Source organism: Artibeus jamaicensis, unplaced genomic scaffold (assembly GCF_021234435.1).
Source record: "Artibeus jamaicensis isolate MK-2021 breed Jamaican fruit bat unplaced genomic scaffold, CSHL_Jam_final scaffold_916, whole genome shotgun sequence".
Lineage (NCBI taxonomy): Eukaryota > Metazoa > Chordata > Mammalia > Chiroptera > Phyllostomidae > Artibeus > Artibeus jamaicensis.
The window spans coordinates 33,941,830-33,967,500 of NW_026522059.1; the positions used below are offsets into that span (position 1 = coordinate 33,941,830).

The following is a 25,671-nucleotide window of genomic DNA, read 5'->3' on the forward strand; positions in this document are numbered from 1 at the left end:
CCGTAAAAGTATTAAATAAAGGAAGATTCTAAGCCACTTACTTTACCCAGCATGCATTATTGTAGAGTGTATTTTAAAGACAAGCCTGTATTTATTACATTATGTTAAAGCAAGCAATAAAAATAGGTTAAAGTTTGATTTGTACCCATATTGGTCCAAATGAAACTATTTAGAGTGGAGTCACATAAACATCTTGGTTTTTTATTCCTTATTATAAACAAAAAATGGTTAATCCTGGCAGATCCACTCAGGATAAATAACGGGGGTGTTTGTAATCATTCAGAATAGGCAAAAATTAAGAGCCTTAAGGTAAATAAAACTCTTGAAATAAAAATATACGATAGACATTGAACAAATTCACTGGGTCAGTATTAATTTACCGAGGGCTTGTTCTGTGCCAGGAATGTGCTAGGCATTGTAATAGTGGCAGAAGCTTCATTGTCCCTCCCCTTGAGGAACTTTCGATCTGGGGGAGGAGACAGGAAAGGTGACAGCTAGTGGGACGGCACTGGATGGCCACTTACTTCAGTCCCCTGGACTGACAGCGTCAGTATTATCTATCCACTGTACGTCGTAAAAAAACTTCAGAAATTCATAGAGCTTCATACTTAAGTGAGTAGTTTTCAGCATGCAGAATATAGGACACTTACTATATAGTCACTACTATGGCTTAGGGTTCTAAAGATGCAAAGGTTTATCATTCCCAGAAAGATTGGTCTAGTTTTCCTGTTATGTAACTCAAGGAGTAAACGTAAACAAACAAAAAACTCCTTAAGAGTACACAAATTATATTACTTTTAATGATGCTTAATTATTTTATATTTTTAGAAAAACTGAGGTTGTTTTAGCTTTAAGGTTTTATTAAAAACATATTTACTAATTTTTAGAGGGAGGACAACTGAGAGAGAAAGGGAGGGAGAGAAACATCAGTGTTTGGTTGCCTCTCGTGCACCATCCTTCCACCGGGGGCCTGGCCTGCAACCCAGGCAAGTGCCCTGACTGGGAATTGAACCAGCAACCCCTTGGCTGGCACTCAATCCACTGAGCCACACCAGCCAGGGCTGGCTTTAAGCTTTTGATTGTGTCATTGAAAGACTGCAAGTGTTTCATTTCTTTGTTTGGACTCTGGTAAAACAGTCATGTTCTTCAGGGGTATAGAACCCTAGATTTCCTTTGAAGAAACTATCACAACCTGAGAGGGAATTTGTCCAGAGCAATAACATGCAAATTTTAGCATATACCAATTCTTTTACTTCGTAGACTCTTGAAACCTTTGAGTTCCATCGTGTGGGGTTGGCCTGTGGCTGTAAATTACAAGCCAGGACAGGTGGTTTGTAATCATGGACCATAACATTTACACTACATGCTTTCTAAGGTTCTCACCCAGGTTTTGGAGTTCAGTGTATTGACGTGTAATGAAAGAATTGGAGATCATTGACTTATAAATCTCTTTTTTCCCTCAGTAGAGTGTACAGTGGGGTGTTTATGTACAGGCAGAGCTATGATGTGCCCGTATCTTTGTGTATGTGTCATCTGCACACCCTACAGTTTTGTGTTTCTTTTGGCCCTTGTCTTATCTCTGGCTTGGAGCCTCCGGCAGTGTTTATTCATGCACACTCTCTTAGCATTTTAAAATTGTATTTGGGGACTGCACAGAGGAGAACGGAACTTCCATGCCTGCTGTGTTGTATTGGTTAAGCTCATTTCCATTCTTCCTTTTGAAATATATCCATAGTATTAAGTCATTGTGAGGAATTAGTAAAATAATGTGATTAATCTATTCCTAATTGAATTTTAGGATTTTTCCCAGACATTAAATGAAGACTATTTTCAGAGCCCTCTTAAACAATTTTAAAATTGGGTACACATTGGACTTACGTTATTTCTACTCTTTAAGTCAGAAATAGGTTGAAATTTTGGAGGGCTTTCAAAATATAGATTTATCCTTGAAATAATAGATCATGATGGTGATGATGATGATGATGATGATGACGACTACATGAAAAACTCTAAATATTTGTCTTAAAATTACAAAGCCAATCTTTAATCAATATTTTTTATTTTCAGAGTGTGACTTCTACATTTGTTTGTTTTTTTCACATTGTGTACTTCACTGACGAGCAAGCTAATGCCAACAAACATTTGGCATTTTATTGCTTAAGGAGAATTACTTCTCTTCAGTATAGGTTGGTAGCTGCTGGTGGGCCCTTGATGTGTTCTTGGAGTGTTTATATGGGTCCCTGTGTTTTGTTTCTCCTTTGCCTTTATTTTCTTTCATTTCAATATGCTGTGATATTCATAATTACTCTCTTGGTTCCTGACATTTTAGTTCCTTTAAATTACTTTCTTTTTACTGCTTTTAAACTATTCTAGAATCTTTCTACAGCTCATCTTGTGTTACTCAAGAATTCTTCTGCATCATTAGAGAGAATTATCTAATGATAGATTTAGGACTAATGTTAGAGACTGAAGCATAAAACTGAAACATGATCACATTTTGTGCTGTGTTTTTTTAATGTTTTAATGTTGTAAATGAGAGGGTATGAAATTTAGAAAATGCTAGCATGTTTTCATAAAGGTTTAGCTCTTGCGAGAAAGACATTTCAGGAAGAGGTTTTGTTTTAAATGAAATGAAAAATCAAGTTAATTGTTTCAAAAGGCTTTGGAATTTGTTGAATACCACCCTCTGCCCAAAATAGATTGGTAGAGGAATTAGTATTTTAAAATTCCTCTGGCTGGCAAGCTTTGGAATTGTCATGTGATTGAATTACAGAATTGCTCGGTACTGTCTAAACACTAGGGTTAGCGTGAAGGCTGTAAGCACCAATTCTGAGTAGAATGTTTGGATTGAACTCTGTGGTTTCTCTTCTTACCAGTCTTGTGACCTTTGGCAAGGAAGTCTCTGCCTCAGTTTCCTTGTCTGTAAATTGGGGATAATAATAACATATATCCCATGGGCATTCTATGTTAAATGAATTAATATGTATGAAGCATATCAGACAGTGCCTGACATGTAATAGAAGTGATATAAGTTAACTGCTGTTATTATTTCGTACATGCAGTCTCAAAAAGGAAGTTGAAAGAATTGTGGAATATGAAATTAGTGTTTTGGCTTGGCAGCCAATATTATGAAATTATAGTAGATTCTGAGGTGTATTTTTTTTATTTAGAACATGTTCCAGGCAGTAATTTTTAGGTGACAACTTTATTTAATACACAGAAAAACTAAAACAGGGGAATTCTGTTTTACACAGTAAATCTTTTTGAATCCTTATTCATACTGGAAAGCTATAGAAAAACAGTTTGCTTCCAACCAAAGATGTGGATCGTGCAGCTCCTATACTATCAGATTATAAAAACCACAAACAAGTTCCCCAGAATATATCTGCATAGAAATGTTTAGAGTTTTGTACATTTGTATTGTTTCCTTGCAATTGCATCATGGAATTCATTTTGAGACCATTGGGCTGAGCGCCTAACGTAAAGTACCTTGTGTATTTAAGTATATCGTGTGTAAAAAGATGTGACTGTTAGCAAAATACTTCATCCTTTAACAGGAAGACATGACTGATTGTCTCCTGGAGCATTAGGTATTTTTATTATTAAGGATAGAAATTCTATGAAGTTGCTGGCTTCTAGGTTGGGTTTGAGCTCCTGAAACATAATACTGACATCTCCAAATTTATTATCCTTAAAAACCAAACTACCTAGCATTTGTAAAGATGAACTTTCTTAACCCCTTCTGTCCTTAAAAACCAAACTACTTGATGTTTTTTTTGATGGTTTCGTAATAGATATTGTCGTGATCACAGCCTCATTGTGCCCACTACAGGATGAAAGCCTTACACAGGTGCTGCCGAGCTTTGAGCATTGCCGTCGGGCTCATGTGCGGTCACATTGGTTCTCCAAAGACTGTCAGCCCATCATGTATATTGATGGCAGCCTTCGCTGCATCTAGTGTCCAGCGGTCTCCATTCTGTCATAAGTGTAGTGCATCCTCCAGCTCTTCGTGTGTCATCTGTTGCTTTCAGCTCTTTCACATTTCCTATAACATTTTCCCACCCTGACTGGCGGTCCTCTCTCAATAAATGTGTGCGATCTTCTGGAGGCTTTCTTCCTCTCTTGCCCCTAAGAATTTGCATCCCAAAGCAAGCTAAACTTAATGCAGAGAACTTTTCTGTAATTTTTCCATCTTTCCGTAGATGCAGATAAATAGGTTGCACATTTTAAACCGTCTCGTGTAAGCTCTTCTTTGCATCTACCACTGCATTTTATTAAATACCCATTTCATAGCAACTGATGTTTTATAGGTAGTCAGGTGCTAATGGTTAAAAATTAGCTTTAGAATCTGAGCCTTCGAAAATTAGATCTTTTTCATAGGTTTGTCTAAATTAGCCAATATGCTAACATAACAAAATCCTGCCCTCACAAAAAAAAGGTTCTCTTGTGATATTGATTAACCGCAAGATTTTCTATTGTTTTTAAACTCAGTTTTGCCTAAGTAGACTCTGTCATTGCTAATAATCAGAAAAGAAATGTTAAATTTATTAGTCATGTGGTTTGTGTAGCTGTTCTTGTATTCATCATTGTATCAAAATAGATTCTGAGGAGTACATCTATCATTGATTACTCCATTCTTTCCATTGGCAGGACATATTAACTTAGAATTGAAGGACATATTAACTTAGAATGTGAAATATGTATACATATATGAAAATATATGAATATTTTATTATTTATTTGCCTTTAGAGTCTGCCGCGTTTTTGAAAAATTATTATTTTACAAAGTAGTAGAGGACTAAGAAAAAATTCGCTTGATTGGCTTTGATATTTCAGTCAGGTTTTTAGGTTAGGTGTAGACAGGTATGTGAAATGTTGCACAGCTTTCCAGTGTGTGGTATAGATGGACTGTAATGATGTTTACTATGTAGCACATGGGAAGGTGGTTAGATATTGAGCTGTATACTTTATCTTTGAGTAAATTGAGGGCTATTAACATTCATAAAGTTATAATAAAATTGATAAAAGTATCATCTAAGAAATTTGAGGACTTTCCACCAAGCAGACTAAAATAGTGAATTGCTAACTATAGTTAAGGATAGACAGTGAATTGCTGTCTATCTGTAAGTGACAAACTCAGAGAATAAAAAATTACTGGTATTTATTGCTTAATCTAAACCTCTCCAATGGTTTTGTTTTCTTTAAAGTTTTATGCTATTTGTGGACTTAAGTGCTAGGAGAAAAAGAGAAACTTGAAAGTCTCTTTTCACCTTATAAGAAAATAAGTATGTATCTATTCTTATTGGACAGCCTCCTAAATAATAATGAGGGTAGTAGCAACTAACCTCCAAGGAGAGTTTAGGATGTGCCATGCCAAGCATGTAATGGGAAGTAGCCCATTCAGTGCTCTCAAATGTATTCCCAATGTCACATGGCTAAGAAATGTCAAAGCCAAGATTCAACTTTACGGGACTCCAGAACTAACTTTTGTCTACATTGTCTGGGACTGGTAATTGGTATCTTTTACGCATGGACATTGGATACCCTAACGTTGCCTTTTCTGTTCCCTATGAAATAATTGGCCATTTATAAAAAAATAATTTTATGGACCTGTTGATCTTTCCATAATTCAATAAGTGGGAAAAAAACTTTTGGTAATTTGATGAAGGCATTTTTTTTGTTTGTCTTCAGACATTTTTGTTTGTGTGTGTGTGTGTGCATGTGTGTGATTTTTATTTAAGTTACATTCAGTATTATTTTGTATTAGTTTCAGGTGTATAGAATAGTGGTTAGACAATCATATACTTTATAAAATATTCCCCCTGGCAGTACCTACCTGACACAGTACATAGTTATTACAGTGTTATCGACTGTATTCTCTAAGCTGTACTTTACACTCCTGTGACTGCTTTGTGACTACCAATTTGTACTTCCTCGTCGCTTCACCTTTTTTATCCAGCCCCTCAATGGCCTTTCCCTCACAACCATCAGTCTGATCTCAGTATCTATTAGTCTGTTTCTATTTTGTTTATTGTGCTGTTTAGATTCTACATACAAATTGAAATAATGTGGTATTTGTCTTTGTTTCTCTGATTTATTTCACTTAGCATAATACCCTCTAGGTGCATCCAAGCTATTGCAAATGATAAGGTTTAATTCTTTTTTATGGCCAAGTAGTAGTCTATTGTAAATGCAGGGGTGAGCAAAAGTAGGTTTGCAATTGTTCATATGGAAAAATACAAATTAATAAATAATTATACCAGAATAAAGTGTGTGTTATGTGTACTCACAAACCTACTTTTGCCCACCCCTGTATGTACCTCAACTTTCTTATCTTCTTTTCCATTGATGAGTACGGGGTTGTTTCCATATCTTGGCTATTGTAAATAATGCTGCAGTGAACATAGGGGTACATATATCCTTTCAGATTGGTGTCTTTGGTTTTTTCAGATACATACCCAGGAGTGGGATTACTGGGTCATGGCAGTTCTATTTTTAAGTTTTTGAGGAAACTCCATACTGTTTTCCACAGTGGCTGCACCAGTCCGTGTTCCCACCAACAGTGCACCAAGGTTCCCTCTACCTCCTCGTCAGTACTTGTTGTTTGTTGGTTTGATGACAGCCATTCTGACAGGTGTGAGGTGATATCTCAATGTGGTTTTGATTTGCATTTCTCTGATGATTGGTGACATTGAACGTCTTTTTATGTGTTGCCATTTGTATATCTTTTTAGAGAAGTGTCTGTTGAGCTCCTTTGCCCATTTTTAATTGAATTATTTGTGGTTTTGGTGCTGAGCTGTCAGATTATTTTAAAAAGAAATTTTAGATATGAACACCTTATTGAATGTAGTATTGGCTAATATCTTCTTCTATTCAGTGGGTTGTCTTTTTGTTTTGTTGATGGTGTCCCTTGCTGTACAAAACCTTTTTAATTTGGTGTCATCCATTTATTTTTTGTTTATTTGTTTGCTTTCCTTACCCAAGAATACATATCAGAAAGAGCATTGCTATGAGAAATGTGAGAGATTTTACTGCCTGGGTTTCCTTCTGGAAGTGTTATGGTTCCAAGTCTTACACCTGTGTCTTTAATTCTTTTCGAGTTTGTTCTTATATATGGTGTAAAAATGTGGTCTAGTTTTATTATTTTGCATGTATCTGTCCAATTTCCCCAACACCATTTCTTGAATACACTGTCTTTACCCCATTGTATGTTCTTGCCTCCTTTAAGAATAAACTACACTTAAGCCAAAGTCTTTTTTCTAAAGAATTGTTTTTAAAGGTTGTCACAAGTAAATCTGTTTCATTGTGTCTTACTGCTCAACGTGAACTTCACTACAGCTCTTCTGGAGAACCTTTGTAGTGGTGCGGAAAGTAATTCTGACACCTCTAATTAGCTGTATCACATTTCCTTACAGTCATATATGGACCAAACTGTTTTATCTAGGTTTCTTTCTTTTATGGATGAAAATTACTTTAAAAACTTTGGGTGTTTGTCACTTCATAGAAGTGAAAGGGCACATAGAATGCATGTGTATTTCCAGTCAGTCCAGTGTTACCCAGTACTCATAAAATTACAATGTAAATTTTTTTAAATAAGCTTTTTATGCTTGGAATAATTTGAGATTTAAAAAAACATTGCAAAGATAGTACCAAGTTTTCATACACCCTTCACCAAACTATAATAAGCTTTTTCTGATTCAAAATCGCTGGGAATGTCTTGTGTGTTGGTAAAATGATAATCTGTGTACCCTACTGGATTCAAAACACTCAAATGTATCGAAGGCATTCAAATATAAAGATACAAACTTAGCTAAATTGATTACTTTTCTTCCGTTTTTGATATTCTTTAGCTTTGCAAAGTCTAGAACACTGGATGGCCTTTCTTTTGTCCTTCAACATACCATTAGATAAAATATTGTTTAAACAAAATGGTCTGCTACTTCACATACACAGGTAGAGAACATTTCAGTTACTTGAAACCTATCAAGAATTCAATAATTATTACATTATTTACAGTTAAGATGAATTTTTTTCTTTCTCAAAATGTCTAGTTACATATACTTTCCTTGAAAGTTCAATATGGAAGAATGTAATGAATATTTTAGCTACAGAAGACTATATATATACACTTGAAGTTTACTTTTACACATACATAAAATACATAAAAGGTACCATGTCATTACCATGGATATGTTATTCTGAGGTTAGCATTCCTCCCTCAACTTTATTATTATCTGTTTTCTCAAAGTTTTAAAATTTTACGAGCATAATAAGCATGGTATTTAAAGAAGAACTTCATTTTCTCTTTTGTAAAGCGCGTACTAATTCTGTTTGGTTAACTGAATATGGGAATCCCTTCTAATGATTCTTCTTTTCACCCGTGTCAAAGTCATATGATCTAATTGGTGTGAACATGTTAAAAGCTAAACTATAATTTTGAGAATTAATTAAATTGTGAGAACCTGTTAGCCACACAGTAAGGATCACCATTTATTCAAAGGTGGTAGAGGCAGAGGTGTGTGGAAATATTATTATCCTAACATTAGATTTTTAAAAATCACCAGTTTGACTGTTGAAAGCAAAACTACCAATACAGTTTATTTTCTTTAAATAAAATATACCCATAGAAATTCCCATAGCGATCCACACTGGGAACAGTATTCTCAAACATATTGTATAATGAAATTATTAACATTGCTTCAGCTTTGAACCGATAAGGCATTTAGACCAATCGCCTGTCTTCCTTGAGCTCAGATGACTGCTCTTGCTATTTTTGTTTATTTTCCAGAAGTGAAATGCTTAGCCTTTTAAAATTGTGTTTTTGTAAAGAAGCCAAAAGAATGGGCATAGCCTCCTTGTACTTGATATGATGACATAACAGTGCTCATGTGCTTTCCTCCTCTCCACTGCTTTTTATCCTTTTTATAGATGCGCATCGGGAATTCCTTCACAGGCCTGCTTCTGGATATGTGCCAGAGGAGATCTGGAAGAAAGCTGGTAAGAATTGTTTAAAAACACGAGTTTAGTGTTCTGGCAGCTGTGTGCAGTTGTTAAATGCAGCGACGTGAAGAATGACAAGAAAGGACTTCACTGTTAACAATAACTACAAAACAATACAAAACAGCCCCCTACCCCTGCAACAAAACAAAATTAAAAAATCCTGATTAATATTCTTAAACCAGGCCTGATTAGAACATGAAATAATTTTATCTTAGTGGCATCTGCTAGTGCTACTGTAATGGAGAGGCTGGCAATAATAGTTCCGTCATCAACCCCTGTTTTTCAGGGACTAGAATGGTTTCCTTGCATGCAAGTTTTCCTTTGTGGAAAAAAAATCTGGTGTTTTATAACTTAAGTTGTATACTTTAGCCTTTTCTTTTGAATTCTTCGATTTTAATAAAAACCACATAAAAACTGACTTATTGAGACACTCAGAAGTTTTATGGTTATGGCTAGTTTTTAAATTGATCTCTCAAGCTAATTAATAATATTCAATGATCAGAGCTAAATATGTTTTAAGGTAAATGACAAAGTTGGTAAATTTCTGTTTTTCTTTTCCGTGTACACAGTTTGTTTTTCATTAAGAGACACTGCCCTACATTTTGAAGCACACTTAAAGTTCCTGATGACTCGTAAACTTACTGGGCTCAGAGCAGCTCCGATGGCAGAATCTGGGTCGGGCACCAGCACTGTGTCTAGAAGTCGAGCAAAAACCCTGTAGAAACCAACTCAGGAGACAAAGCACAAACCTGTTTCCAGAGTTAAGGATGACATGGCAGACAGACACGTAGTGAGGCTTTGAGCTGCTGTCACTACAACTGTGAAAGTAGCTTATCTGTGCTGAGGCACCGAAAATGGTTATTTCTGCAAGCAGTCACGTGGGTGTTGGGCTGGGAACCCTAATCAAGGAGCAAGAGTCAAGGGCAAGGGCTTTTTGTTTCAGTTTTTTAATAAAACTTTTCTCTGTGAGTTTTGCTTTGACGCAGGTGTGTGCATAGTTGTATGTAACTTTCTGACTTTCTGGCCATTTGGCTCTTATCTAAGTGTTTTTATAGATTTTCTAAGAAATACCTGTTTTTGTAAGACCAGTAAGGAGTTTTAAAATCTTGATAGTGTTCTGGGTTCAGTAACTTAAGCCTGAGAACCAGAAAGCTCTCTTGCATGACCAATATGCAAGTCAAATAAATCCACTCAGCTTAAAGGCAAAAGGTTAAATACATATGTTGCTCAGTGGCATAGTCTTACCAGATTTACAATGTCACCTCTAAGATTTTCTACATAGATAATAGTGATGGATATTCCTAAACTCTTAAAACATGCTGGGTACCACCTACCTGGAGAAGGAATTGCTACATCTTTCTTCTAACCCTTTTTTTCCTCCTGCATTTTTAAGCTGTTAGTGCATCTTATTCCAATAAGAGGTACAAAGAATTCCTATTTTGTACGACAGAAGGATGACATTTTTTTGCGGAGGGAAACTTTGCATTTCCCTTATTTATACAAGTATGCATTCAAGTTAAATCCTGGATAGTTCATAAAGAAACATTGGCAGTAAAGCCTTGTGTAATCCAAATTCCTTCTGTGCTATTATCTGCTCAGTTCTTTGTTTGACTACTACTAAGTGAGAGCAGATTTTTCTGGCCATACCACCTTTGTTGGAAAGTCCACTTAAAGAGCTATGCACAAAGGAAGGCCTACAATAAGTGGTAAGCAATTGGAAGCAGATTCAAAACTATACTATATACATTACTAAAAATTGACTGTTGCGATGGTAGCACAGCTCTGAATATACTGCAATCATTGAATTATAAACTTCAAATGAGTGAATTTTATAGTTTCTTGATTATATTAACAATAAAGTGCTTATTAAAAAAAGAAAAAAATGCACTAGGTATTGTCCACTTAACCAGGTGTTGTTTGTTTTTTTGTAGACACGCATAATGTGCTGAGTCCATTATTATTTTTCTTTGCTGTCTTTCTTGTCAGTTTCTCTAACAGTTCTGGGTGTACTGTATGTTATGAAGACTTCAAGAGTAGAGGAAGCTAAATCCTTTTTCCTACTGTGTCTATGAATTCCCTTAAGAGTTAAACTTCATCAAGTACATGTTCGGAATGTTTTTTAGATGTGCCTGTTATGTATGTTGGATCTCCAGACTAAAATATCATGTGGTTGTGGTGTTGATTCCATTTGTTTCCTTCTCCTAGGCGTACCCGAACCTGCATAAGAACAGTTTGGGAATAGTTTTCTGTGGATGGATGCTAAATTTTAAGGAGGGTATTAAATTCCCAAAGTGTGGACAACAGTTCTATTTTGAAGTCTTGAATAACTGCTTATAATGTTTATCTTTCTAGGCTTCTTAGAAAGCATTTCCGGTGTTAGCTGTGTTGAGGCATTCGACACAATGAAAACACCCAGCGCTGAGTGTGACGTCTGCACTCAGCTTGTTACCATTTGGACGCTTTGTCCAAGATTCTAAAATTTGCTGTGGGCAAATTTTTAAAGAAAAAAACCTATAAACTCTGTCTTGCAATCAAAATGTTGTACATCATAATATTCCACCTTTGTGGCAAATGAGAAGTAAATAAGGTTTAAAGCATTTGAAAAATATCAAGGGTAGAGCTCTCCAAAGTCATGGTAGTATACCTAATGCATCCCTTTTCACAGAAAATTATAATTGCAGAAGCATATTCTGTGCTTAAAAGCACATCAGGTAATATTTTGTTTTGAATGATATCCAACTTGTAGAAAGTTCCAAAAAATATTAAAAATTGCCCTATACCTTTCACCCAGTGTTCTGTATTTTACTGCATTTGCTTTAATATCTTTTTTTCTCTATCTTCCCTCTCCTTTCTTCCTTCCTTTGATCATCTGTGATGATCAAAGTTTTTCCCAAAACATTTGAAAGTAAGTTGCAGATGTCATCTCTCTTTACCCCAGGCTTTTTAGTGCGTATTTCCTAAGAACAAGGACATATCTTATATAATCTCCATACAGTTACCAGAATGAGGGGAGGAATATTGCTACATCACTATTATTTAATCTATATACTATATATAAGTATTTATATTGCCCCAATAATACTATATAATAATATACATTTAAAGGTATTTGAGATCTTTCCAATATTGAAGGACTCAATCAGTTTTCACTTCAAAGCAGTATTTTTAAAAGTTAACTGCAAAGGTAACAAAAACATTCTAAAGTTACAAAACATCTTTATTTGGAAAAAAAAATCTAACAAAAATGGGTTTTAAATTGCAACTGAATATTTTCTTCTGTATATTTTTTCAACTAATCAGTGAATGTTTGCAGTTGGTAATAAATATTCAAGCACCTTGCAAATGTCCTACCAATTCTCTTTGCTGATCTGTATATGCCTGTGGGATTAGAATAGGAATGCATAATTTAAATATAAATTGCCTGATTTGCATATACAATTAGTCAAGCTACAGCTTTGATGGTAAGCAAAAATTATTGTCCTGTATTACCACTTAGATAGAATTTTAATTCACTTTGAATATTCAAACTAAATTAGACCCTGGCTGTGTAGTTAGAAGGGCAGTACTTCCCTGGTGCCCCGAGCTGGTTATGATAGCGTAATAAAGGCATCTTTCGCCTGTTCATGAAGAACTTGCTGCAAGCTCTTTGCAATATACCGCTTCTATTCCGAGCATAAATGCATATCTTAAAGCAACTAGTAAAGGCTTAAGATATTTTAGTTAATAATTCCAGTCTGGCTCTTTCCCTTATATTTCAGTTTATCAAACCTATCAGACAGTCATTGCAGATGAATGAATTTAAGGAATAAAAAGTCATGACAGTTAATTATGAATGGAGAGCCTTTGATGATTCTCAAGTCATGGACTGTAGATGTGTGAAATAAACCATAAAAATTTAAGAAACCATAAAAGTATTTGCATCTCTTACATTTTTAATCTACAGTAAAACATTTTTATTAGGAATCGATGTTTTTAATTAAACAGAACATTTAATTAGGGTGCTTTTTAAGTGGGTGAAACAATTAAGTGCAAGCACTTGAAACATGTCATAATTAGTTTTAATAGAGTGTTAATTGGTACTAGGTTTGCCAAGTTAATAATTACTGCTTATTAAATTTTCAATTAATCATTGTCATTTTGCTTTGAATAAAGATGAAAATTAGATAAACTAATTCAGGGGGAGGATATTTTCCCTTGTTAATTAGAACAGTTAATTTTTTTAATAGAAATTACTTGTTTTAGTTGTCAATCTTATGTTGTGCATTAGATAAGTCTTTGCACACTTTCCACAGCCGAAAGGAAAAGGCGAGCCAGACACCTTGCAGGTTCTGTCGTCAGGGCCAGTGGTTTTGGCCTGTGGTGTGGTTCCCTTATGTTTGTCCAGCGCAACAGTTGGTTGTGTGGTGCCGTGCACGTATTTGATTAAGAAGATAGACAACAGATTAGAATTCGCAAATAAGGAAACGATTTTGAAAAATCGCTGTCATTTAGTCTATAAAGGCACCTATCCACCTTACTCAGGAAATGATTTAAGAAAAAGAAAAGCTGAATCATCTGTCTGTTTCATCATCGATTTTCTTTAAAAGGTCTGCATTAACTTAATTGCTCTATGAATTACCTTTTCACTATTGTGCTTTATTTTTTACCGCTAAAACAATTATTTGCACTTACACATGTTAATGTGTAAAATGAATTTTCTTTCTTTGGTCTGAAAATTTTACCCATATATTTTCTGTGTTCATATTAATGTATAGCGGTGATTTTCATTCTTTTTCATCTCATGGCACACATAAAGTAATTTCTAAAATTCTGCCAAAAATATGTTTTGCCAACCCGACAAAGTAAATGTGATTTTGATTCATGCATACCGGATGGCTGTGATTGTATTTGGCTGTTGTCATTTTTTTAATTTGACAGCCTAAGGGAAAAGAGGTCAGTGTCCCTGACCAAGTAAGTAGGTATTGCATGTTTTAAACATTCTTGCAGCACACCGGGGTGCCTGCTGTTGGCACACTGGTTGATGATCACTGACCTAGAGCATCGCTACAGACCACATTCTTCATGTGTGTGAGTTATCCAGACAGGTTTCTTGTGGTGGTTTTTGTCCTTCAAATACTTAGTTTAGTCTCAGAGTACTTTTTGGAGGTAATAGTTGGGGTAGAAAAGTAGTAGTAATGCTATGAGTAGTTTTAGAAATATTCCTAGAATTGTAAGTTGAAGTTTCACTCTTTGTTTTCCTAACGGAATTTCAGAGATCTGCTGTTTTTTTAGATAGCCAGATGAACTACCCAATAAATGGGATGGCAGTCGTGCCTGTTCTGTAGAAATCTGTTCAACAGCCAACAGTGTCCACGTCCTGTGCTAACAGAGAACTGTTCTCTTGTCCGGTTCGGTGTGCCTGGCACGCAGAGGAGGCTGTTAACGAGGTGAAGCGCCAGGCGATGACTGAGCTGCAGAAGGCTGTGTCCGAAGCCGAGCGGAAAGCCCATGACATGATCACGACGGAGCGGGCCAAGATGGAGCGCACGGTTGCCGAGGCCAAGCGGCAGGCGGCGGAGGATGCGCTCGCTGTCATCAATCAGCAGGAGGATTCTAGTGAGGTGAGGCGCGGGTGGGAGCTTCCAAGGGAAGAAGATGGTTTCCATGAATTAGAGTGGCCTTTTTTTGATCCAGGAGATACCTTAGACAAACATATCTTTGGGAAAAAGTTAGAATAATTTGGGGAGTCTGGCACTTGAGGAATTGATATCGAGAAGAGGTGATCAAATTTTGTCTTTAGGAAAGACCTAAAAGAACAACTCTGCCAAAGAAAGTTTTTAATATATTTGAGGGGTAACAGATTAAAGTAAAATTTGTATGACTTTCTTTCGCCAAGAACCCAGCTGGGTATGTGAGCATATGTACGGGGTTCCCTTCTAACAGAAGGGATTTAATAGGGATAGCGTGTATAAGCCGTGCTCTCCAAAACCACATCACATGCCTGGGATCAAAGTCATTTCCTTAACTATTGGTCCTTAAATCCAATGCTAAAATAATGTTTATGTCAATTAAACATTTCTAAGAGATTTGCTGCATGGTCTTCTTTTCCATGTTATTTGTAATAACTTTCACTATAGTTATAATGATCATTTCATTATGTAACATCCCTGCCAGAGGCAATATTATTTTGTATTGTCCCAGTATATTAAAACACACACACACACATGCACACGCATGCACACACACACTCATAGCCTCAATGGCTTAGAGATCTGGGAAGTAACTAAAAGACAGTATCTAACAGAATGCTTTCTAAAATAGTCTGTACATCCAAGCACGTGGTACTGCTCCACACTGATACAGCACCACCACCCCCAACCCCCAAGTAACTACATGAAGGAGCACAATTAGCTGAACTAGCAGAACCATGAACTGATACATCAATGGTCTACTATAATACATATCTATAATTTGTGAGGGAGAGTAAGAATTTAATTTGTACCAGGCTTTTCTGTAGATGAAAGACCCTGTGGGAATCACTCTATGCCCAGAATTTCTATTTAATGTGTAGCAGATGAATATCAAGAGGACAAAAGGAATTGATTTTCAACATTTGAAAGTTTCTCAGGAAAAGAGGGACAAAGGGAAGTTTATCTGCACTTTAACTGCTGACTTTTCCATTGTTGAATTAAACTAGACATAAATTCAATTTTATCAGCATCCATGGCTAAGATATTTAAGGACCTTGTTTTGTGCTTAAAAAAAATTGTTAGCATCTTCTGGAGAGAATTTGCCCTCCTCTATTCAAGTTAGTAATGCTTGGTGGCACAGTCATTGCCATTCTTAAAACATTATCACTTTCACATGAATGTTTCAAGTCTGTTATGTATGTTGAGTATTTTGTAAGTCACTAAATTCTGAAGACAGAATATCTAGAGAGAGGATTAAGTCTTTGTCTTTGGCCTAACACATGCTGTAATCACTTCAGTATCTATAAGCTTTTTACCTTTATTCTTAAAACATACCTAGAAAAACTTATGATCTTGACCCTAGCATTGAGCATTATAAAAACATAATGAATCAAACAGTAGTTACGCTAAGTAGTAGAGAGGATGAAAAAACTTAGGTGTGAGTGATTTTTCTATAGCGATTGTTTTTCTTCTCTTTTTTTTCTTTTCGGATCTCTTGGGAAACTGGTCTTTAACACAGCACTACTCCGGTCTTTGGTGATGATTTCCCAAGGATTTTAAAGCACAAGTACACTATGCCAGGAGAATTAAATTCAGAGGGCCAAATGTAATTCCTGGTGGCATCTCCCACAATTCTGTGATTTGGGGGCAGCTGCTAAGCCTCCATAAGCTTTGATCTTTTACATGATGTGAAGATGAGTGAAACTGTCTTACACAGCGGCTAGGACTTTGAGACATGATGGTTTCAGTCACGAGGAAACTCTCCCGACTAGAGTAACACTGCGAGGCCGTGGCAGAAGCTAACCTGGAGCTCACAGTATGTGGTCAGTCTTTCCATTGTTCTGCAGCAGTGAGAGAAGGAGCTTTTCAGAAGGATCGCTATGGTAATTTGGGGATGCAGATAAAGAAAGGCAGCTCAAGTCCTGTTGCCTACTTTTCTTCCCTTTAGACTGCAAGGCCACTCTTTAAGACTTGTTGGGGGAAGGAATGATGTCTCCAAGGATTACACTTCTTTTCTTCAAAAGTAACATGAACATATTCCTGAGAGAGGAGAGCAAAAGATGGGCAGTTATTTTATTTTTTTTAACGTAGCTGAGTCTCTTCTAGACTTGCACACAAGTCTGTACACATATGTGTATACACCCTATACTATAAAAGTGCTTTGACCAAGTACTTGACAAAAGAAATAAAGGGTTACTGTATGAACCCTAAATTAGTGTTGCTAATTCTCCTAAGGATCAACAATATCCCAGAACAAACTACATGCCTAGTGGTAGACTTAGTTCTGTGTGCCAACTGGTAGGCCAGTTGTTAAGTGGAATTTTGTAGGTAAATTCTTTGTTCCCCCTTAGGCATTTTTTACTTTTCACTTAAGACTGAGGACAGAGCTTTGACTCCAACATTAATTTTTTGCACCCTGTTCCTTCCTTACACTCAGGAATGAATGTACATCTATTAATAGAAGCAATCTGACAAAAGTCACCCTAGCAGTGATGATTGCAGATCACCTCAAGTTTAGAAAGCTCCCTGCTTCCCCGCCTCTTCTTCCTCCCCCAATAGAGCCAGAACAGCTCTGGCTTCCTGGGCCTAGGTAAGCCAGAAGTCCCTCTTCCAGGCCTGAGCGTGGCTGGCCGAGGGCGGGGGACCCATTAGGTCAGGACTGCACAGCCCAGCTGAGCTACAGAGAAGACAGTGCAGGTACTTCTCAGACTTCTCCGCTGTTTTTATGTGTAGGAGGTTTGGTTGAATTTTAACCATTCAGCCCCAAATAAAACCCACATAGCATTGTACTTTGGAAATTTTATGAATCGTTCTTTGTTTTCGTTAAAAAAACAAAACAAGCTCTGGCCATCACAGTAATTGGTTGAAAAATTTTCCATTAAATGTTGGATCCATTGATTTTTAAAACTGCATCCAGAAATTAATGGGCATTCTTTAAAAAATCATGTTTGTGACCTGCCCAAAGCAGTTTGTTACTTGATGCGTATAATTGTAAATTACTGACATCCATTTATTCATTTTTTCTTTCAGTAACAAATTCTTGAGCTTTTCTGGGTCAGGCCAGTGCTAGGCACTGAAGGCAGTGGTCCCCTTCTTCGTGTTACCTACAATTAATAGAGGAGTCAAATCACTAAGTTACCCTTCTCTCCTCCACACCCCTGGGTGCCTCATCACTGCTTCCTTGGCAGTGGGCATGTAAGTGCCTCTGTGCAGAGAAGAGGGGAAGGGAGGCTTTGCTAGGCTTTGGAAGCAGGGATACTACGTCCTGATGGGTGTCTGGGAAGATAGCTCAGGCTGCAGCATAGAGAGAGAGAGATTTGAGGAAATTAAAAGGAGGGACCAATCTGTTGTAGGAGACAGATGCGGAGGAAGATGGTTGGGTCGAGATTGTTGCTAGTGGTGCTGGGCATGTACTGGCTGGACACCCATGAGATAGAATAGACAGAATTTGCCTTTTAGCTGTCAAGGAAGAAGAGGAAGCTGTGATTCTTCAGGGGGCATGCAGGGTTTGGGGTCTACCCATCAGGTGATCTTACCTGAGTGAACTTCAGAAACTTCATGGCTTTGGTCTGTCCAAGGTGTGTGTGTGTGTAGGTGGTGAAGGAATAAGCTTTCTTCAGTCTTTGTGCATGAACAACACAAGTTAAAACATTTAAAAGAATTCAGATGAGTTATTTAATCCAACTAGACAGTTCTCCTCAGTGGATTGGAAAGGGCAAATGCCACGCAAAAACTTGAATAGTTCATGCTGTCTCATGTGAAAGCCAGGAGAGTGCTCTGTAACACATAAAGGTAGGGTACGAGGTGGCCATCCATCCTAGTTCGACTGAGGTATTCCCAGGTTACTTCTGTTGTCCCCACATAGTTATTGAAAGTGCCCTCTTTCACTCTCAGGTGTCCTGGTTTGGAGAATAAATTACATGGTCATACCACTTAAAGGCCATGTTCAACCAGTGAGATGATCTTCTTCTGCTAGCAAAGCTCCGAGACAGGGGTGTGGCATAGGGAATCTAGGAAAGGGACGCAGGAGACCTGAACTCCGGCGCCAGCTTAGTCACCACATTGGGGGGTTCTGGGGTGACTCACTGTACTGCTGTCAGCCTCCACTTTTTCATAAGGAATAAGATGCTGTTTGCTTACCTCGTGTGTTGTTTAAGATTTTTTTACATAAACATTTTAATTTCGCATGTTTGAGAACAGTAATGCAAAGCATTATTTGCACATATTTTCCACAGCCCTCCATCACAAGGCATAGGAAAGTTTTCTGGCTAAAACATTCTTTTTCCTCTTTTTCTTCCTCATTAGAAGCCAGCTCTTATTGTAGATATGCACTCATCACTTACCTAGATCATAGGTGATCTTTATGATCCGAATCTATAACACTATACTATAGATACTAAAAATGCACAAATTCCCTCTTTCCTTCAGGGGAACTTGAAGAAATAACCTAAACTTCGGAGTCACGAGCAGAGTTCGAGGCTTGGAGTGGCTGGTCATGTGTTCCTTTTGAACTGTTTATGTTAAGGATTCCTTCTCTCTGTAATTTCCAAATTTAGTCTTTCTCTCCCTCTCTCCAGTTTCACACACATATAACAGACCTAGGAATGCCCAGTCTGCTTAGAAAAACTCGTGGTTCTGAAAGGTACGCTGTGAAGAACGGAAAAGTTCCAGAAGGAAGAAAGGAAGGAGAGTTGGAAATGACTGACTAGAGGAGGAAAGCGTGGAGTCAGGAACATGACACATGGGTATTGTGTGTTGGAGGCCATGTAATTTATCATTCAAACAGGGACAGTTGTCAGAGCGAAAGGGGATGTTCTTTTTGAGCCAGGACAGTCCTATAAGCCAGACTGGCCCAGGCACGTGGGAACCAAGGCCAGCATAGTTATTGGGGGTGACAGGAAGTTTATTTTGCCTGAAGTCAAATGAGAAGGCCTACAGTGAATGTTTAACTCTGTACCAGATGTGATAAAAAGTGCTTTCTGTACTTTAACTCCTTCACTCTTCCTATGAGTTCAGGTAAACAGGGCCGTTGTCTTCCTTTTGCATTTGAGAAAAGCTGAGTCTTAGGAGGTTTGGCCCCTCCGCGGTGTCTCCCAGCGGCAAGTGTGAGCTGGACCTCAGTCCAGGCTGCCTTCCTCCCCGTCCACCTTCTCCACAGCCACAGGGCAGTCGTGGGGCTTTTCTCTTCTGATTGTGTAGTAGTGTGTGCATTTCCGAGGTTATTCCAGGTTCTCTGACTTCACTTGGATTTGTAGACTCATTATCATTATTATAACAGAATGATGCCGCACTTGGGCATATGTGAGCAATGATAGTTTCTGCAGTTTCTCTTTTTACAGCATGTTACGTTGCTCACCGAGGATGGAATGCCATCATTAGCATAAATCAAAAGAAAGGAAATTTGCTGGATCTGGCCAACTTAAACTGTTTGTTTTAATTTTTCATATCTATTTCCTGTTTTTATACTTTCATACTTGTGACCCACTTTGCAGGGTGGTTAAGAGGTACAAGTAGAGATGAGTAGAAGTATTTTATGGCAAGTCACCATACAAATGAGCAGTGTGAAAGATGCAAAGCCAGTTAAGAAGATACTCTAACAGGAAGGGCAGGGAAGGAATTGGGGCAGTAACCACGAGACTGGAAAGGAAGGAAGAGACCATGGGAGCCAGGTCTGCGGGCTTCGGCAGAGTGGTTGCAGGGACTGAGGGAAGTAGAGTTTCCAGTAAGGGGACAAGGTCTTGGGCCTGAATGCTCCCAGTGACAGAAATGGACCACACCAGAGAGGCAGGAATGCGGAGTTAGGTGGCAGAGGAGCCTCCCGGTGGAGCCATAGACCAGGCAGTTCAGAGTAAGAGAGCGCCGCTCAGGAAGGAAATGAGAGCTGGAGAAACAGGTGTGCATTTTCTTTTTGTTTTTTCTTTACACTTAATAGTTAAACCATGAAATCCGACAAGGGATAATATGGAAGAAAAGGATATTTTTCTTTTCGCGAGCTCCCCCACTTGCCAAGGTAAGTATTTAAAGGAAAATGAATAAACAGAAGAGGAAGAAGTTAAAGTATAAGATTCAAATTTTAGTATCTTGGAAACCCAAAATTTGAGGGAATTTCAACAAGGGGAGTTGAAAAAGGAGGGATAGGGAAATGGTCCAGTAGTGGTGAATCTGTAGAGACTCTGAGAACGATGCGGATGGAGAAAAAGCAGTTGGTCACTAATAAAGTGTAAGGGGAACTCAGCTCATGTTGTCTCTGTGCAGCTGCCTGTGCAGGGAGGCACAGGAGCCACAGGCTCTAATGCTACAGGTCGTACTGTGTAGAGGTTGGATGTAGTCTCGTTTTCTTTCAGCCAGCGCCGAAAGGAGGAGGTGTCTTGTTAGTTTCTGCCATTTGTTCAGGACTCACTGAAATGAACATCAGGCCCTGTGCTTAGCGCTCATATAATCCTGAATAGCCCTGCAGTTATTACTCCTGCTCTCCAGCTTCTGTCAGTAAGAGGTTAAGTAACTTGCCTGTAGTTCTAAATCCACTAAGTGATGTACCTGGAAGTGAAACCCAACACGGGCTGACTCAGAAGCTGGTCAAAATTGCAAACCATTTCCAGTACACACCAGGATTCCTTGTCTTTGGTGCTCCAAATTCCTGGCCCAACCTCTGTGCTCTTTCAGGAGTTTAACACCTTTCTAACTTTATTCCCACCTAAACGGGCCCTAAGAGAGATCTGAAATTGACAAAGTGTGGCATTTTTCTAAAGTATTTGGTTCATAGTCCAAAGACTGGGCCAATCCAACCTTGCCTATGTAATGTCATGTCTTTGAGATTTTAGGGAAGTTATTCATTCTCTGATCCTCAGATTTTAGGGGGATATCACTTTCCTAAGCTGCAAAATGTATTTGAGAGTGGTTTAAAATTGCCAAGAGCAATGTAAGATGTGGTATTTAGTGTGAATTATAATGGTGTTACCTTCTGTAGAGTTCTTTTAATTTGGGGAATTGTAATTATAAACATTTGACTAAATTTATCGAGCATCTTTTACATATGAGAGGTTTTTTTCTGGAGAATTACAGGTATGTAAGAACTGGAGAAACAAAGTAATTCAGGAAAGAAGCGTTTTGTTTCTTGGAGAATGAATTTTTAACAATAAGAACCAGAAAAGATACTATTTTTGCCCAGAGGGCAGAGAGACCATTCACTCTATGTCTAAAATAACAAGAGGAAAGAAATAGCTTTTGTTCTTAGGGATGAAGAGAATTGCTGATATGAAACAGAGTATTAATAAGCTTTGACATGCAACTTGGGCATTAGAAAGCTTCCATCCATCATTTCCATTTCTATCTGCAGAATTAGTACATTTAGCAAAGGGGGGAGCACTAGTGTTCAGCCTCATATTCTTCATCTGAGTCATAGCCTACCTTTGGTCAATGAACTAATTCCCTATTTTCTGATAGGGAATAAAATATTTGCATGCTGAAAAGGGAATATATTATCTCAAATAAGGGAAGACTATAAAGCACCATCAGATTTGAGAATGAAATTTACTATGACATAGTATTCTTGAGCCTTCTACACCAGCAACTTTCACCCTTTTTTAATCTCTTGGTACACATCAATTCATTACTAAAATTCTGCAGCACTCCAAAGTAGATGATTATTTTATGCTGATCTGACTAAAAAGAAAGAAAAACAGATGTAATTTTGATTCATTCACACCACAAGCCTGTTGTTGCGTTGGCTGTTGTCATTTTTTAATTTGACAGTTTAAGGGAAAAGTCGTCAGTGCCCCTGACTAAATAGTTAGGTATTGCATGTTTTAGAAATGCTTGCAGCACACCACTGAACATCACTGTTTTACAGTATTACAGTAATTTAGTCACCAGCCCCAATCCTTCGGGGACTGAAAAGGAAGTTCGGTTATTTAAAAAATAATAAAATAGGCAACAAACAAAACTACAGAGCAACATTAGGAATTGCTAGCCTGAATATAGACAGTACAAATTCAAAATGTCAAATTACATTAAATCATTGGCCACATTTATCCCTACCTACCCTTTGTGGCTGTACCATGGGTCATCACACACAATTGTTAGTTTCCACCTTTGTGAACAGCAGAAAGCTTAGAAACTTACAGTGATTCAGATTAGAGCGCTCACATGATTCTATACATTTCGCTGTTCCACAAGTGGGATGGATGGTTAGGGGCTGAGTGCCATTGGTCAGTCATCAGTCTCACAGGTACAGAGTAGCCAACAGGAGACTCAGTAAAGCCATCCAAGGGAAACATATTAATATAAATAGTTTTTGTCTGCTTTCTAATGAGGTTTAAAACAGGAATGTGCACTTTGGAGTTTTTTGTTAGTTAAATACTTATGCTAAAGTTCCCTATACAATCACAGCAATGCCATGTCAAGAGGAATAAAAATATGCAGGTTTTTTTCCCCACCAGGTCATTTGAATTGCTCTTTGTAGTACTTTCTTACAGCTGAAGGTTGTTTTTGTCCCAGCTGTGGGTGGTAAATGAATTTGATCAAACAGCTTGGGAATGGGACTAGAGGTAAATTAGCCAGAGCCCTCGAATTCTGGGTCAGAATCAGGCCATGCTAGGCAAGAATGCTCAATTCCCAGCAGCCTCGCGATCCAAAACATCTGTTTCTATATTTGGCATAATTCCACTTTTTTTATTTGTAAAATTGTTCCCATCTTTGAAAACACTTTAAAAATTAAAGAAGTCCCCATTCTGTCTCGTCTTTCCACCCTCCGACACATGCATCTGTAATTACCTGGTTTAGTCTGTGTGTTTAATCAGCTTAAATTGAGACGGGTGCCTACATCTGATTTCAATCCGACGGCGGCACTGAGTGCCGGGCAGTTACCACTGTTGTGCCTGCCAAAGCGTGCCTCTGCCAGAAAAAAAATACCCTCACACCAGGGCCTTTCTCAAAGAAGCCACTTGACTTAGATTAGATACTTAATTTCCTTAAAATATTGTTTTGGATCTGAGTCTCTGTTCTATAATTGGGATTTTCTGATGTAATTTAGTAATTTCACTTCTTTGCTGAGTTTGTTCCAGGATCCAGCTGGCATTATTCTAAAAATGGCTAAACCTCAAGGATGTAAACTGCATTCTGAGAGCCATGTCAGACCTCAGTCCTCTCAAGGCCGGGCCAGGCCCACGTTTGTTCACGTCTCTGCAGGGTTATTTGTTCATGTAATGTGATCGAATTAATCGTGAGAAAGAAAGGACTCAAGTTATGGTAATGAAACCTCTGATCAGAATTAAACATCTTTTGAGTTAGTCTCCTGGTTAAATTAGGGTGGAAAAAAATGTGCTCTAGTACTGATTATTAGTTTTAAATTTATTTTTATTTATGATATTACCATAGATTTTTTCAATGGTCACTTCAAACACCTCTCCTTGGCCAGCATTTGAGATCTTAAGGTTTTTCTGGGTTTTATTTTCCTCCCTTCACTGAGCCATAATTTCCGAATGGTAAAGAAATAAAAACATAGTACCGAACTCTTTCTAAAAGTTTTAAATTAGAGTTCTTGAGTTGGTAGGCTTCCAGCATTTGAAACTCTGCGAGTCCCTTTATTTTGTAGCAAAGTTATTTTGTAGCAAAGTTAGAATGACTGCTAAAAACTTCTCCGAATATTTTGCATGGTGGTGAAGCCAATACATACCAGAGTGCTGGGCTGACAGTCCACTGGGGGGTCATAAGACCACCTTAAGCCACACAACCTGCATGCTTAAAGTAAAACAAATGCAGGGGACACAGTGGAAAGACTTTTAAATATCCATCTATATCAGCACTTTAAAAAATATATTTTAATTGTGAGACAACCACCACGCACATACCGTGAGCTGGTTGGAGAGATCAGTTAGAAGTTGGTTTTGCTAGAAAATAATCAAAACCAAGAAGGATAAAGAATAGAAGGGTGAATGGCACCAAAAGATCACTTGATAACAGCATTTCACAATGGGGGGGATGGTCTTGCCAAAAGAACTACTGTACAATCCTTAAAAGTTGGCCCCCTGAGGTTACACCTCCTCCTGGGGTCTTTAGGATCTGACCGGTGCAGGTGCTCTTCTGTGTTTGTTGTGTTTTGATTCATGATGTGTTTATCTCAAAGTTCAAATCAGAGGCAACCTCATTTGCACTTTTTCACCTCTTGCAAAGCACCGATCACACAGGCATTAGTCTTGCTAGGGTCTAGGTTTTTAGTTCCCTCCACTTTTCCGACTCCCCAGAGCTGCTGCAGAGCAAATGAGATAGAAGGATCTCCATCAACTGGAATGCGCTGTGCGTAAATAAAATTCCTTATTATTTATCCAGTTTTGGTATTCTTAGTTTCTCAAAGTCAAATTGGGTGTCATTCAGACTCATGAATTTCATGTGTTTATCGAGCACCTGCTATATATTCGACACCATTTGGGGCACTTAGAGTATACCAGAGCATAAGCAAGCCAAGGTCCCTGCCCTCCAGGGAGCTAAAGTCGATAGTTTGCCTACTGGGTGCACTGAAGAACTAACTGGTAACAGTGGGCGAAAGCGAATGTATGGAGAGGTTACAGAGTCTTGACTCACTCTCTCTGGTCTGTGATGGAGCAGGAAAGAGAATCCTCTTCTTCTTCATTACATTTCTTTGAATATAATACAAGGTTCTTGTAGTTCCCTTGTAACTTTTATGTACAAGAAGGATGCTTCTGCCCAGAATGATAGATTTGTGTCTGATCGTGGTGGTATTGGTATTAGAAGGGGGAAAAATGTAGATGTAGCAAGTGTTAGTAGAGGTGAACTAAGGATTTAGATGGGAAGAGAGCCAAACCTAAAAGAAAGGGGTCTTATAGTTAACACGGAAGGGAGCCGTAGCCAGTTTTTTAGACGTCATCATAGTGGTTGGCCAGAAGTTGGAGCAGTCATCACAGAGGAGCCTTCATCTTTGTGTTTAGTGTGTATATATATACACAGCTGTTTCATTCATCCCACACAGCCCTTGAATATCAGGTGG

At 37.9% G+C, this 25,671-nt stretch overlaps 1 protein-coding gene across 8 annotated transcripts in view; it reads left to right on the forward strand.

Annotated features, from left to right (window-relative positions):
• RUNX1T1 (RUNX1 partner transcriptional co-repressor 1) overlaps positions 1 to 25,671 on the forward strand; it is a 146,910-nt gene that overhangs the window by 117,273 nt on the left and 3,966 nt on the right. For all 8 annotated transcript variants that reach the window (XM_037140389.2, XM_037140391.2, XM_053661139.1 and 5 more), the window contains 2 exons: positions 8,929 to 8,997; positions 14,410 to 14,600. In XM_037140389.2, coding sequence (XP_036996284.1) covers positions 8,929 to 8,997; positions 14,410 to 14,600 — 260 coding nt within the window. The remainder of the gene's footprint in view (positions 1 to 8,928; positions 8,998 to 14,409; positions 14,601 to 25,671) is intronic.